At 36.6% G+C, this 14,770-nt stretch overlaps 1 protein-coding gene across 1 annotated transcript; it reads right to left on the bottom strand.

The window, feature by feature from the left end:
- Positions 1–9,265: 9,265 nt before the first annotated feature.
- On the bottom strand, positions 9,266–14,426 carry LOC141671440 (O-fucosyltransferase 39-like). Its single transcript, XM_074477691.1, has 10 exons — positions 14,109–14,426; positions 13,421–13,483; positions 13,246–13,327; positions 12,557–12,633; positions 12,347–12,435; positions 12,013–12,216; positions 11,083–11,353; positions 10,451–10,678; positions 10,044–10,241; positions 9,266–9,746 (listed from the first exon to the last, which is right to left on the bottom strand). Exons 1-10 carry the CDS (start codon positions 14,226–14,228, stop codon positions 9,537–9,539), a joined length of 1,542 nt encoding a protein of 513 aa, XP_074333792.1. The 5' UTR covers positions 14,229–14,426; the 3' UTR covers positions 9,266–9,536.
- Between the last annotated feature and the right edge of the window lie 344 nt (positions 14,427–14,770).

Genomic DNA, 14,770 nt, shown 5'->3' with positions numbered 1-14,770 from the left:
TAGAGACATCCGTTGAAGCTTTGTTTCTCATCCGTTGAAGGTCTTTAAAATATCCGTTGATACCATTTCATTTATACAAAAATACAAGGCATGAAATATTTACAATTGGCCTTCCTATTTGCATATCTTCTAGTAGTCAACATGACTTATATTTTCTCTCAACTTCTAAGAATTATATCTTAAATACAGAGACTGAAATGTGCTACAACACTAGACTTATTTCTAAGTAAAGCTGCACCATCAACGGATAGCCAAAGTGGTCTTATCCGTTGAGGCTACAAACACTAAACTTCTACTTAAGTGTTTTGTTAAATATATCATCAAACTAATGCACAAAGCTGATGATGAAGAAAAACAAGAAGAAGACAAGATTAAATCATTTCTTCTTCTTCCTACTCTCGACAAACAGAATGGCGAGTCTGATGATTCGCTCTTGCTGGCGGAGAGCTTTCAGCCTTTCCTCCTCCAATCGCTCCAGATGGCGATGGTAGTCCATATAGAAGAACAGGAGGTGTGTCAGTACCTCCTGTGGGACAGAGTCCCATATCTCCTCAGGAATGGCTGTGACATGCCATTCCTGCTGCCAATCGACACAGCTTAGCTCCATATTGAAGTTTTGGTAGTTCAAAAACATGTTGTATCTGACCATTGTGTTTTTGAAAGAAGAAGTATGAATGTAAGTGTGTGAGAAGAATTTGATGGAAAGACTGATGTGAAGTGGCTGCTTATATAGGCAAGAGAATGCCAGGAGACGCAAAGAAATTGAATGCTGACAGGTAGAATTAATTCTACCTCGTCTCCCTAGACTTTGAAAAAGAATAACATTCATTGGAAAGAGGAAACATGGTTTAAAGCGCACAACAAAAAAGTAACATTGGACTGTTCAGGTACAAATACCATTAACCCTAACCATAGTGACTATTAATCTTCCACTTCAACATATTCAATTATTAACTGAGGCTGTTATCAAATTTTATTCACAGATAAGTCAAGTAAAACATTAGACTGTAATATCAGAACTTAGACTTATATCAGAACTTAACAGCCATCAGAACATAATTTCTTAACTCGAAAAAGGAATGCCCATCTTAGTAAATCCTCATACAAGTTCTGAGTTATAGACTTCAGAACTTGATCATTAGAACGTGTAACTAGAACTTGTCCTCAGAATTTGTGCAAAGTGACACAGTGACTGTTTATCTAAAATAACTTAGACCACCACAGTAATTTTCATCATTCATATGGAGTGATTAGTGTGTGCATTAAGCTAAATAACAGACAAAGAGTAAAGTTTGAGTCACTTCAGTACATCTTAGAAATAAGGCATAACTAAAATTTTGCTAAAGAGCTGTCATTGTCCTGAAACCTACTGATGAATGAGTTCATGCTTGAGTCCACCTCAACTGTTTTGTGCTAATTTTATGCATCTTTTGAAATTCTATTTTACAGTGGCTTCTCAGTGTAAGTGAGTCACGACTGTTTATCAGAATTTATGCTATTATCAGAGTATTTCTCCAGTAATCATAGAGTGTGAAAAGTCACCAAGAAAATATTTTGCTTTTTTAATGCATATTTACTTAATACCAGCAATGCACTTGGGTCGTCCCTTCCACATTTTTACTCTAGATCTCAAAGGAGTACCTGATTTTATTCTTTGATCTTTTTGCTTTTGCTTTTGATAAGTGAGGTTTATCAGCACTTAGTACATTCAGCAGTTTTACTAGTATCAGAACTTAACAGATGAGTAACATTATTCTAATTTGTGACTTAGTAATAAGATATACAAAGTAAACTTAACTAAGCTCAATTATCAGAATTTGCTAGTGTCATAAGATTTCCACTGAAATAATTACTTCTTACATGGAATCATTTGTTTATTGAAGACTACTAGGTCAGTATCTAGCACAGTTATCCTCATAGGATTGAATAGATACTTGAACAGACATATCACTTATCAGAGTTTAGAAACATATATCAGACAACAGTCAGTACTTAAAGACATTTATCAATTAAGCACAGAATACACAATGAGATTAATTCTGTAAATACTGAGTATAAAGTCTGATAACACAGAACAAGACTAAGCAGATTTAGAGAAAGAACCTGAAACCATTCCAAGTTCATTTACCAATCTTATAAAAGTAGCTTCACACAGTGGTTTTGTGAAGATATCTGCTAGTTGTTGATCTGTGGGAACAAAATGCAATTCCACTGTACCTTCATCCACATGTTCCCTGATGAAGTGGTACCTGATGCTGATGTGCTTTATCATAGAGTGTTGAACTGGATTACCTGTCATAGCAATAACACTTTGATTATCACAGTAAATAGGGATTTTGAAATATGTTAACCCATAATCCAGTAACTGATTCTTCATCCAAAGAATCTGTGCACAACAGCTTCCTGCAGCAATATACTCTGCTTCTGCAGTTGATGTAGAAATTGACTTTTGTTTCTTGCTGTACCAAGAAACCAATCTGCCTCCAAGAAATTGACAGCTTCCACTTGTGCTTTTCCTGTCAATTTTGCAACCTGCAAAATCTGCATCTGAGTAACCTATTAGTTTAAAATCTGATTCTCTAGGATACCATAATTCCAGAGCAGCTGTTCCTTTAAGATACTTAAAGATTCTTTTTACAGCTGTTAAGTGAGGTTCTCTTGGATCTGCTTGAAATCTTGCACAAAGACAGGTAGCATACATGATATCAGGTCTACTAGCAGTTAGATAGAGTAGAGAGCCAATCATACCTCTGTAGTCAGTAATATCTACTGATTTACCGGTATCCTTATTCAGTTTTGTTGCAGTGGCCATTGGAGTGGATACACTTGAACAATCTTGTATTCCAAATTTCTTCAGCAAGTTTCTGGTGTACTTGGTTTGACAAATAAAAGTGCCTTCCGCATTCTGCTTGACTTGAAGGCCCAGAAAATAGCTAAGTTCCCCCATCATACTCATCTGATATCTTGACTGCATTAGTTTGGCAAACTTCTTGCAAAGTTTGTCATTTGTAGATCCAAAAATGATATCATCAACATAAATCTGGACCAGAAGTAAGTCATTTCCATGGTTGAGGTAGAACAGTATTTTATCTATTGTCCCTCTGTTGAATCCACTTTCCAGAAGAAACTGAGCTAAAGTCTCATACCATACTGTAGGAGCTTGCTTAAGTCCATAAAGTGCTTTATCAAGCCTGTAAACATAATCTGGATGTTTGGTATCTACAAAACCTGGAGGTTGTTCAACATATACCTCCTCCTCCAATTCTCCATTGAGAAAAGCACTTCTCACATCCATTTGAAAGACAGTAAACTTTTTGTGAGCAGCATAAGCCAAGAATATCCTTATGGCTTCTAACCTAGCAACTGGTGCAAATGTTTCATCATAATCAATTCCCTCCTGTTGAGAATATCCTTTTGCAACCAGCCTTGCCTTATTCCTTGTAATTATGCCATCACTGTCAGTTTTGTTTCTGAATACCCACTTTGTACCAACAACAGATCTATTCTTTGGTCTTGGCACTAGGGTCCAGACTTTGTTTCTTTCAAATTCATTCAACTCTTCCTGCATTGCTTGCACCCAATCAGCATCTTGAAGAGCTTCTTCCACTTTCTTTGGCTCAGTCTGAGAGAGAAAAGAATTGTAAAGACATTCATTTGAAGTACCTGTTCTAGTTCTGACACCTGCATCAGGATTTCCAATTATCAAATCAGGTGTATATGATTTTGTCCACTTCTTTGCAGATGGAAGGTTTTCTCAAGAACTGGATGCTCCCCCATGATCCATGTTATCTTCATTTTCATTTTCTGATGCTCCCCCTGAAACTATGCTCTCTGAGTTGGAGTCTTCAGTATTTAAATTTTCAGCACTATCAGAACTTGGCTTATCAGAACTTGACGAATCAGAATTTGAAGAGCCAGATGTATGTTCTGATGTTTCTTGAGCTGTGGTAGGATCTTGAGTATGCTCCCCCTGCATCGGTGCATCTTCCCTTGGCGTAGCCATCACAGTTTCAATAACATCAGAGTTTATTCCATCAGAGTTTACAGTATCAGGACTTAGACTTTCAGGATTTTCAGTATCAGAATTTGAGTCTTCATTTTCAAATCTCAGCTGATCATGGTCAATGAAATCTTCAAGACCAGTAATCTTCTTGTCATCAAAAGAGACATTGATAGATTCCATGACTACTTTTGTTCTCAAATTATAGACTCTGAAGGCTTTTGTGGAAAGTGGATATCCAACAAAGATTCCTTCATCAGCTTTTAGATCAAACTTTGATAGCTGTTCAGTATGTTGAGAACAAAACACTTGCATCCAAATACATGAAGGTATTTCAGATTTGGCTTCTTTTCTTCACCATCTCATATGGTGTTTTTCCATGCTTGTTAATGAGTGTTGCATTTTGAGTAAAACAAGCAGTCTGCACAGCTTCAGCCCAGAAATAGGTTGGAAGCTTTGCTTCTTCAAGCATTGTACGTGCAGCTTCAATGAGAGTTCTATTCTTCCTTTCAACAACTCCATTTTGTTGTGGAGTTCCAGGAGCAGAAAATTCCTGCTTTATTCCATGGCTTTTGCAGAACTCTTCCATTATCAAATTCTTGAACTCAGTGCCATTATCACTCCTTAAAACTTTCACAGAATCTTTGACCATTTTATCCAGATGTTTGACATGATCAATCAAGATTGATGCAGTTTCACTTTTTGTATGCAAGAAATACACCCATGAGTATCTGGTGAACTCATCCACTATGACCAATGCATACTTCTTCTTTGCAATAGACATGACATTTACTGGACCAAATAGATCAACATGTAGTAGATGATAAGGCTCAAGAATTGATGATTCAGTCTTGCTCTTGAATGAAGATTTTCTTTGTTTGGCTTTCTGACATGAATCACAAAGACCATCAGGAGCAAATACTGTGTTTGGCAATCCTCTCACAAGATCTTTCTTGACCAGTTCATTTATATTGTTGAAATTTAAATGAGAGAGTTTCTTATGCCAATTCCAGCTTTCTTCAATTCATGCTCTACTCATCAGACAGATTGCAGAACCATCAGTACTTGTTGAAAGCTTAGCTTCATAAATGTTACCACTCCTGTATCCTTTCAGAACAACTTTGCCTTTAGATTTACTCACAATTTCACAGTGTTCTTCAAAGAAATCAACATGATAACCTCTGTCACAGATTTGACTTATACTCAGTAGGTTGTGTTTAAGTCCTGAGACCAGAGCTACTTGTTTAATTATGACATTTCCAAGATTGATATTGCCATATCCCAATATTTTTCCAATGTTGCCATCTCCATAAGAAACACTTGGGCCAGCTTTCTCCACAAAGTCTGATATCAGGGCCTTATTTTCAGTCATATGTCCTGAACATCCACTGTCCAGAACTAGAATATTTTTCCTGTTGCCCTTTGTTTCAGCAGCTTCAGAACTGCTCTCAACACTTTCTTTATCAGCATTTGCCATCAATGCATAGTTTTCCTCACTTTCAGAGTCTGAGGTGTCTGTCCAGCTTTTCTGCTTTGTGACAAGAGCCTTGCCTTTGTCACCCTTTACCTTCTTGCAATCAGGAGATATGTGGCCTTTCTCACCACAGTTATAGCATTTAACATTGGTGTAATCTCCTCTGTCATACTTTCCTCCTCTGCCTTCAGATCTTCTGAAATTCTTCTTATCAGAACTTATGCCTTTCCTGGAAAACTTCTTTCCCTTCCTGAACTTCCTGTATGCAATCTTTGTGATTCCTTTCACCATAAGAGCACACAGCTTCATCATCTCCTCATCAGCATCAGTCTCAGGCAAGCTTTTAGAATCTGAGTCATCGTCACTCTCAGAACTTGATGACTCAGTATCAGACTTTATGAAAAGAGCTTTACCCTTATCTTTCTTTGAGGAAGCTGCTTTGGGGAATTCTTCTTCAGCCTTAAGAGCAACTGTCCTTGACTTTCCTCCTTTCATCTTGCTTCTTTGTTCCATCTCCAGCTCATGAGTCTTGAACATTCCATAGATTTCGTCAAGAGTTGTTTCATCAAGATTGTAGTTGTCTCTTATTGTCGTTGCCTTCAAATCCCAGCATTCAGGAAGAGCTAACAGGAACTTAAGGTTTGAATCTTCAAGATAATACTCTTTATCAACCAATGACAAATCATTCAAAAGTTTGACAAATCTATCATATAAATCATTCAATGACTCATTAGTCTTTGAGTCAAAGTGTTCATACTCTTGAGTGAGTATTGTCTTCCTGTTCTTCTTAATTGTGTCAGTTCCCTGACATCTTGTTTCCAGAGCATCCCATATCTCCTTAGCAGTCTTGCAGTTGATTACCCTGTTTGACATTACATTATCAATGGCACTATGCAGTAAGTGTCGTACCTTAGCATCCTTAGCAATTGATGTTATGTCTTCAGCAGTATAATCACTCTTCTCCTTTGGTACGGTCTTTGCTGCTTTACCTGCAACTGCAACAGCGAGCTTGGTTGGTTTGTGAGGGCCTTCCTTGATTCTATCAAGGTATTCTGGATCTGTTGCTTCCAGGAATATGGTCATCCTTACCTTCTATATGGGATATTCAGATGGTCTCAGTATGGGAACTCTGATGGTCTCATACCGACTCTGAATTTGTGTCTTTGGTGGTTCCTCAGTTTTGGTAGGCTTAGTTGGAGTTTCTGTGTCCGACATGATTGTGTTTGGATCTTTAACTGTATGTATGTTAACAGATAGGCCCTGATACCAATTGTTAGGTCACACACACACTGTAGAGGGGGTGAATACAGTGTATAGTACACTCAAATCGAACTTTAAGAACTTAAGTAACAGAAAACAAACTTTATTGAAACAATAAACTCTGTTACAGTATGGAACTTTTACCTCTCAGTGATGAACAAATATCACGAGAGCTGTTAGGGTTACAATGAATAATCTTCTCTAATAATGATAACACTTATAGTGTAAACCCTATGTCTGTGTTTATATACTACACAGTTACAAGATAATCGCTAATTGATATGGAATATAATTCTGCTTCCTAAAATATATCAATCAGATATCTTTTCTTCCAAGTATTTCATTCTTTACAGAATTCATTTTTCATGCATATCTCTTCTTATGTTTATCTTGATCTTCCTTCCTTTAATCAGCTACTGTCCTTATCTGATCGTCCTTCAGCACTTAAGTTCTGATATCTATCTTCTGATGATTATCTCCTGATAACATAAGTACTGATATCCTTAAGTCCTGACTTCCAATATAAGTACTGATCAACAGTTAAGTACTGATTTATCCTGTTCAAATAAGATCTGAAAGCTAAACATAAAACATATTAGCCATGACATTATCAAATATATCTAACAGGGACATAGATGAGGAAATCTATATGGAACAACCCGAAGGGTTTGTTGTCCCAGGGCAAGAAAGGAAAGTTTGTAGATTGGTGAAATCATTGTATGGTTTGAAACAAGCGCCTATGAAATGACATGAAAAATTTGATGAGGTCGTGCTGGCCAATGGCTTCAAAATCAATGAATGTGATAGCCGTGCCTATTACAAGGATAACGAGAACAGCTATGTCAAGGAGAATGACAATGGCTATGTCATGATGACGCTATATGTAGATGATCTACTTATTGCTGGAAGCAATGATAAAGTGATCAAATCTACCAAGGACATGTTGAAATCAAGATTCGACATGAAAGACATGGGACTAGCAAATGTAATTCTGGGAATTCAAATTTCTAGAACATCAGAGGGTCTCGCATTAAGTCAACCACATTATGTTGACAAGATCCTTGAGAAGTTTCTTAAGGATGACTTTGAGAAAACTAGGACACCTGTGGATATGACTTTGCACCTATCCAAGAACAAAGGTGTAGCTGTTTCCCAATTGGAATACTCGAGGATAATTGGTAGTCTGATGTACCTCATGAGTTGTACAAGACCAGACATTGCATACTCAATTAGCAAGTTGAGTAGGTTTACGAGTAATCCGGGAGCTGATCACTGGAAAGCGATCATAAGGGTACTAAGGTACTTGAGGGGAACGCGAGACTATGGACTGCACTATGGCAGATACCCAACAGTATTAGAAGGATATACTGACGCAAATTGGATATCTAGCAAGAAAACACTTAAGTCTACGAGTGGCTATGTGTTTACATTAGCTGGAGCGGCAATATCATGAAAATCCTCAAAACAAACGGTAATAACTCATTCCACGATGGAAGCTGAATTTGTGGCACTAGATAAATGCGCCGAAGAGGCTGAATATCTACGTTAAGTGTTGATACCACTTTTTAGATCTTAATATATAATTACGAATTATTTTATACATATTATCAAGGTTATATATAACAATTGTAATTCATACATGTTTTCATCACCGTAAATATGACCATGAATATTAATTCGGATTATGTGACTTGATATTTCACGAACTTAATTCGACTCTAGCCGTATCTTATTCAATTCAAATGGAGGGAATACAGGAGGATAAGTCGTAAATATAACAAAAACCAATTATGTTATTTATATAGCAGCCCCATACCGTAAGATATTAGTCTTAATATAAAATAAATATTAAACATAATTTTTTTTAATTTGCATTTGTAAGCCCATAAATTATTATAATTATTAATAAAAATAATTCAACTTCAAGTACTCAAAGGAAGGTTCAAGGAAACGGTGGAGGTAATTGGTAAGGATCAAGGAACTTGGAAGTTGAGGTTCCAAAAATTAAAAATACTGAGGGTCGGAAGAGCTGCATCGGAGAGGGTGCATGAAACTTTGCTACTGCTCCCTCCGTCCCCTCGTTTCTTTATATTTTTTTTCAATATTTAACACGTATTTTAAGACATCTATATACTATAGTTCCATAACTTATTTTTAAGATTTTATTTTTCAGAATAAAAATTAAATATTTAAAGTTTAATTCAGAAAAAAAAAATTTGAAAATAAGTTATGAAACTATACTATATCTAAGATTTAAAATGCGTATCGAGTAGTTGAAAACATACGTAAAGAAATGAGGGCGACAGAGGGAGTAATAAATAAGGTAATGAACTCTATCCAGCTAATATGTGGATCCAAGATCTGATAATTTTGCTCAGGTCACTAGATTGTCACAGGGTTCACCTACAAGAAATGGACCAAAATACTTTGTTTCAATCCAAACAGCAGAGTCATTTTTATCAGGTCTGTGATATATAATCATCATTATTTTGCTTGCAAAATGTTTTAGTCAAGTGATGCAGCTAAACTAATGCAACTAAAGTTTGGTGAATATATTACATTGCATGCTCAACTCAGAGTAGTTCCCAGAAATTTATATATGCTATCGAAAATGTAAACTAATATATCATCCTACACTCTCTCCCTCTCTCCCCCACACAATACAAGATGTGAAAATGTGAACTACACAGGAAAGCCTAGAGTAAAGTATCTTATTCCAACTTTAACAACCACAATCAATCACCGCATCCGCAAATTATGATAATGTAGAAGAAACATCGTGTGCATCTTCCAACTGTGGTCTTAAGCATCGCACATGCAGTCTGGAGCAGGATAGGTGTATATTGATTGTCTCTGTTTTCTGGTTTTAAGTTGCCCTTGCCTATTCTTGTGACCTTCTACGACTGCTGCTTGGAAGTTCGACCAACTCATGCTCTTGTTTAGGAAAAGCTGACCCAACAGTGCCATGTTAGGTCTGATTGTCTTCATATTCAGGTATGTTCGATGTCCTACCTGTTATGAGTCAAGTATACAGTTACTTTTCACACCGAAACTAATGGCAAAAAATTGTATCTACAATTCTTATGTAAATGCAAGGATGATCTAAATTTCACCATAGGGAGATAACATCTGCTCAATGATTTCAATCGGGAATAAATGATTTTCAATCCTTTAAATTTTATTGGTTTTGCAATTCGGACTCTTACTATGCAAAGGAGGCAGTACTTGAAAGATTGATAATTGAAGCAATATCAATTTAAAAAATGTGCTGTTGACCATGAACTCAGGAGTACAGAGCGAATTGTTTACCATGGCATTGTGCATATTCCCTGGTGAAGCAGAGACGAAGATGTCGCTTTGCATGCCGACGTAGTAGTCAACAGCTGCTAGTAAAGAAGCCTTCCCTTTGATATTAGCCCTTTCTTCCGATGATGCAAGGCTCTTCTTATCTTCCATAAGTGGAAACAGTTCCCGTAATGTTGAGATCCTAGCTTCCCCGCCATAAACCTGAAAGCATAAACATTAGATTTGTACAATAGTCGAGCTCTGTAAAGGGGGAGACATAAGCTTAATTAAGTCACAGTAAATCAGAAAGGTGCTTCAGTGCTCTAGTTAAGGTGGTTTCAGTAGTTACCTTATAAGAAGCATTTGTTAAGCTTAATAAGTCACAGATATTCAGAGCCGTTCAGTGCTAAAACTAAGGTTTCAGTAGTTACCTTATGAGAAGCAAGATAAAGACGGGTGGTGTTGTCAAAGCCCAGCGCAGCTAGCAGTAATCCAATTTCTTCTGGAGTTAATGGACAGCGACCCTGGTTCCTCAACTCCTCATCAGTGAACTGGGAGTTTAAGACTCTTCCTTGCCATATAACTTGTCTGTACTTAGCCAGTGCCAGCTTCTCGGCTTTGCCACCGCCAAAATCGCATGCTGAATGCGCAGCCATATCCTGAAAATGTATTACGTTTATAGGAATGCAGAGACAATTACAAACTTAAGTGTAACAGGGAAAGAGATGGAATCAAATTGATGGTTCTACTGCAATTTTTTTGTCACACTAAGGGAATAACATTCAATCGAAAAAGAATAGAACCAAAGTAAACTACAAACTTAACAAGGTCCAAGTGACTTGCACGAGCCACTAAAATGAGGCAAAAGGTAAACTAATAGCGTGCCACACGAAAAGTTCTTGTTGTACTAAAGTGGAAGCTGAAAACTAAAAAGAAAAAAAAACAAAATTTATAAAGGCAAAGGTTCAATTATCGGTACTTATTGTATTACTTTATTTGTAGTCGTCAGGTGCTTAAAAGTCGGAACACAATAATATTTGAAATAGTAATAGAGTTATCATACCTTGTCAAATCGAAGGTGGAGAACAACAAATTTCCCTTCTGCATGTTTTTCTTTTACATTAGCAACACTTCCAAGGAACTTGCTATGAACTGCTTCACTTTGCCCTGGAGAATTGCGGAGGCGACTAACAAGGTCATCTCCGAGAGATCTGATATGGGATACAAATCTTAGTGCTTGAAAGTTGACCTTGCAACGTAGATGCTGGATATCCTTGGGCATGTGATCAAAATCCAGTCGGTGCGAAAATGGTGCAATGGCAGCTATTCCGTAGCTGAAACAAGAAAACAACATTGAGTCTATATTAAGGATGAACGTATGACCTAATTAATTGAGTCCATGGTAGAATATATGGAGCCTAGATCTTAGAAATCAGGTATTTGTGAAGTTAAAGCAAAGTAAATCAGCAATTATGCTCTAAATGGTTATGTGTCACGCTTTATGCATTTGGAAGGCAGCCTATGGAGAAGCAATATATTGTTACTTAAGTCAATTGTAGCTACTTATCGGCTATCGCCTAATTAGACACCCAGGTTAGGGACATACTGAAATAATGCTGGGTGAGCAAATACATTAGGCACTTGCCCACTGATTACTGATTCATCTTGACAAATATGATAGATACATTATGAACTTTATCTAAAAGATAAATCCATATCTATTGCGCCACCAAAAATCTGCATGCTGGGGTGATGCTTCACATGAAAGAGTTGATACAGATTTTCAACTGAATGAAGGTTGAGTCCTACGAATAAACATGAAACCATTTTTCTTTTTGTTTTCATCAACTTCATAATTATTACCTTTTTCAATGATTTTTTTATACATTTTAGAGCAGATAAGAATTACAGCACATCTAGCAAAATCATGATATTTTTCTTTCATAATTGTTGTGGGGGGGGGGGGGGGTCAAGCCAACCAAGATATACCAACCTCTCTAAAACAGGCACCACAGTATCCAGATACCACTTAGCTGAAGCATGTACAGGTGCCGTTTTGATTCTTGTAGCTCGAATAGCTGTGGCATAATATTCTCTTGTGCTCCAGGAGAAATCCTCAGGAAGCTCCTTAACAATGGAAATATCACCTTTCAATACATCAATAAAGTGATCCACATCAAATATATCCAGAAATGAGCTGCAAATACAAAAAGAAGCCAGGATAATGTTTGTAAACTCAAATTGTTAACAATTGGAATTTGGAAAAACATGCAAGTAGAAAAGGAAACACAAAAAAACAGCATTACAAAATATAACTGTGTTTTGACCTTGAATCTTTCCAGACTGGATTAACTTCTAAATAAGGAATTACAAGTGTTGCGTTCAGTATTTTAGCAAGAGCAACTGCATCGCAGATCTGTTTCAAGGAGATGCACCACATTAGTATTAGTAGAGATTCAGTATTATTAAACTCTAAAATTGTTGTACTGAATCAACAATGTCTCAGTAATTGAATAAGCACTTGTCATATTACTCACCCCCATTCTCTGTTGGTTCAATCCTCCATCAAGGAACACCTGAAGATATCCCAGAGTGTTTTCAGGTAAAATCGCACCTACACAACAACACAACAAGCCAGGGAACGGAAAAGGTTATTCATACATGAATATAAGTTGAGGCAATCCAACAAAAAAGTCCAAGTGATAGTGGCAGAAGCAAACTTGTTCAATTCACCAACAAAGATTTGGCAAAAATCTGGCTCAAAATGAATACTGGCGGCATGCTTAACACATACAATAACCAGCCTTAGTATATGAGTTAGAAAAAACAGAGAAGTAAGGAATTGTGAACTTGTTCAATTCACCAATAAATATTTGGAGAAAAGCTGGTTCAAAATGAATATTGGCAGCATGCTTTACACATACCATAATCAGTCTTAGTATATGAATTAGAAAAACAGAGAAGTATGGAATTGTATAGATCTAGCCCCATCGAGCAAGGTAAAGAGAAGTTGTTGACAGGTTTATATTGCCGAGTTCGATTAGCAAGATGTAAAGGGTAGATGTGCAGGTAACCTCAAAGGTTCTGACAAGCAAGAGATAATAAAAATGAATACTGCACGAATACAAATCATACTACCCTACAAGTGTGCCTCACTGTCTAAAGTTAACATAGAATAGCAAGCAAGATATTTCTACACAGCTTATAGTAAAATTTCATTACTCACTGGAGGTGGAGGTCGATTCCATACAGGGCTTCCATCCTTGGTTAGACAGCGGACTCCATAGCTCTGATTGCTGTTTATTTGACTAAGAAATACAAAACAAGAAGCACAGGATATTCTTACTGTTATAAACTCATAAAAACACAAAAATAAAATTACTTAATCAACTCTTACTCACAGTTTGACGCTGTACAGCACTCTTGATCAAGCGCAAGTGTCTAGGTTTTGGAGTATTATATTCCTGCACAAGTGAATCGGATTATAGTCATCCACCCTAATTCTAGTCCTTGCTCAAAAAAATACAGTAATCTTGATTTAGAGCATAAAACGAAATCAACCCTAGTTATATAAGATAAGGGAACTTGTTATTACTTGGAGTCTTGGACTAAGCACATAATTAAATGCGATAAATTTCAACACTTAAGCTGACCATAATATATGTTATAGAAACTGAAACTGACCAAATTGTTCTCATCCTGCCATGTTCAGTAGTAATATTAGATTCTTTCGAAAAGTATCTTCCCAATTATTCCCCTATTCCTACCCATTGCTGTATCAGTCAAAAATAAATGCACAAACCATTTCAAGAAAATTACTAAAATTGCAGTAACCAGCCACAAAGTAACCACTAAATCATACATATAGAAAGAACTATGAATTAGCCCAAAAAGAAAAAAATAATAATATAAACCAAATAGATAGTGAAGGCTAATTCTTGTCATCAAGCTACATACATACACATAACTAGACCAAAAAAAAACATATAACAAAAATAATAATTACAAATCCCAAACATAAAAAAACAGTAGCATAAAAACATTTTCACACACGAGTATGTGTAAACTACTAAACAGTAAAGAACTTACAGAGAAAATAGAGGGAGAAGCATGACCAAAAGGTGCAAAGAGAGTGGGAAACAGAACAGGCAAAAGCAACACTAACAGCCCAGCAACAACCCCTCGTCCAACTCCTCTCCGGTGACCCATTTTCCGGTGGCCGGCGGCGAAAATTCCGGCAAGACCCAACTGAAATTTTCACTGTTTAATCAAGGAAAAAGAGAAAGAGGCAAAAGGGTAAAACTGAAAAGGACAAAAGTGAGAAGTGGTGAAAGCAAGTATGATAAGTGTTTGATAATATAGGAATATATGAAGAGTGGAGTTACTATATAAACCCCATCTACCTAACAGTAATAAAAGCAACTCACATGGCCTTCTTTAGTTATTTTTTGTTGAATGCTTGGTTGCTTAGGAATATATGTTTTAACAAATTTCAGAAATGCGTATTTATTTTAATAAACTTCGGGCGAATAAAAATCGAAAATCTTAATTATTTGGATAACAAATTAACTTTGTTTTGTTTTTTAATCTGTGTGTACGGGTGCATGGATAAAATGACTATAAATATGGAAGGAAATCCAGTAGAGACGGAGTGTTAATTGCGGATGTGGGGCCCAAGGGTGAGATCCGTACTCTGTTTACAAAGTGCACGTGTCAGGAGATTGAGGGGGGAATGACATTGCTAAGTAGAC

The sequence above is a fragment of the Apium graveolens genome, chromosome 7 (genome assembly GCF_009905375.1).
Source record: "Apium graveolens cultivar Ventura chromosome 7, ASM990537v1, whole genome shotgun sequence".
Taxonomy (NCBI): Eukaryota; Viridiplantae; Streptophyta; class Magnoliopsida; order Apiales; family Apiaceae; genus Apium; species Apium graveolens.
This window is presented reverse-complemented; position numbering and strand designations above follow the sequence as displayed.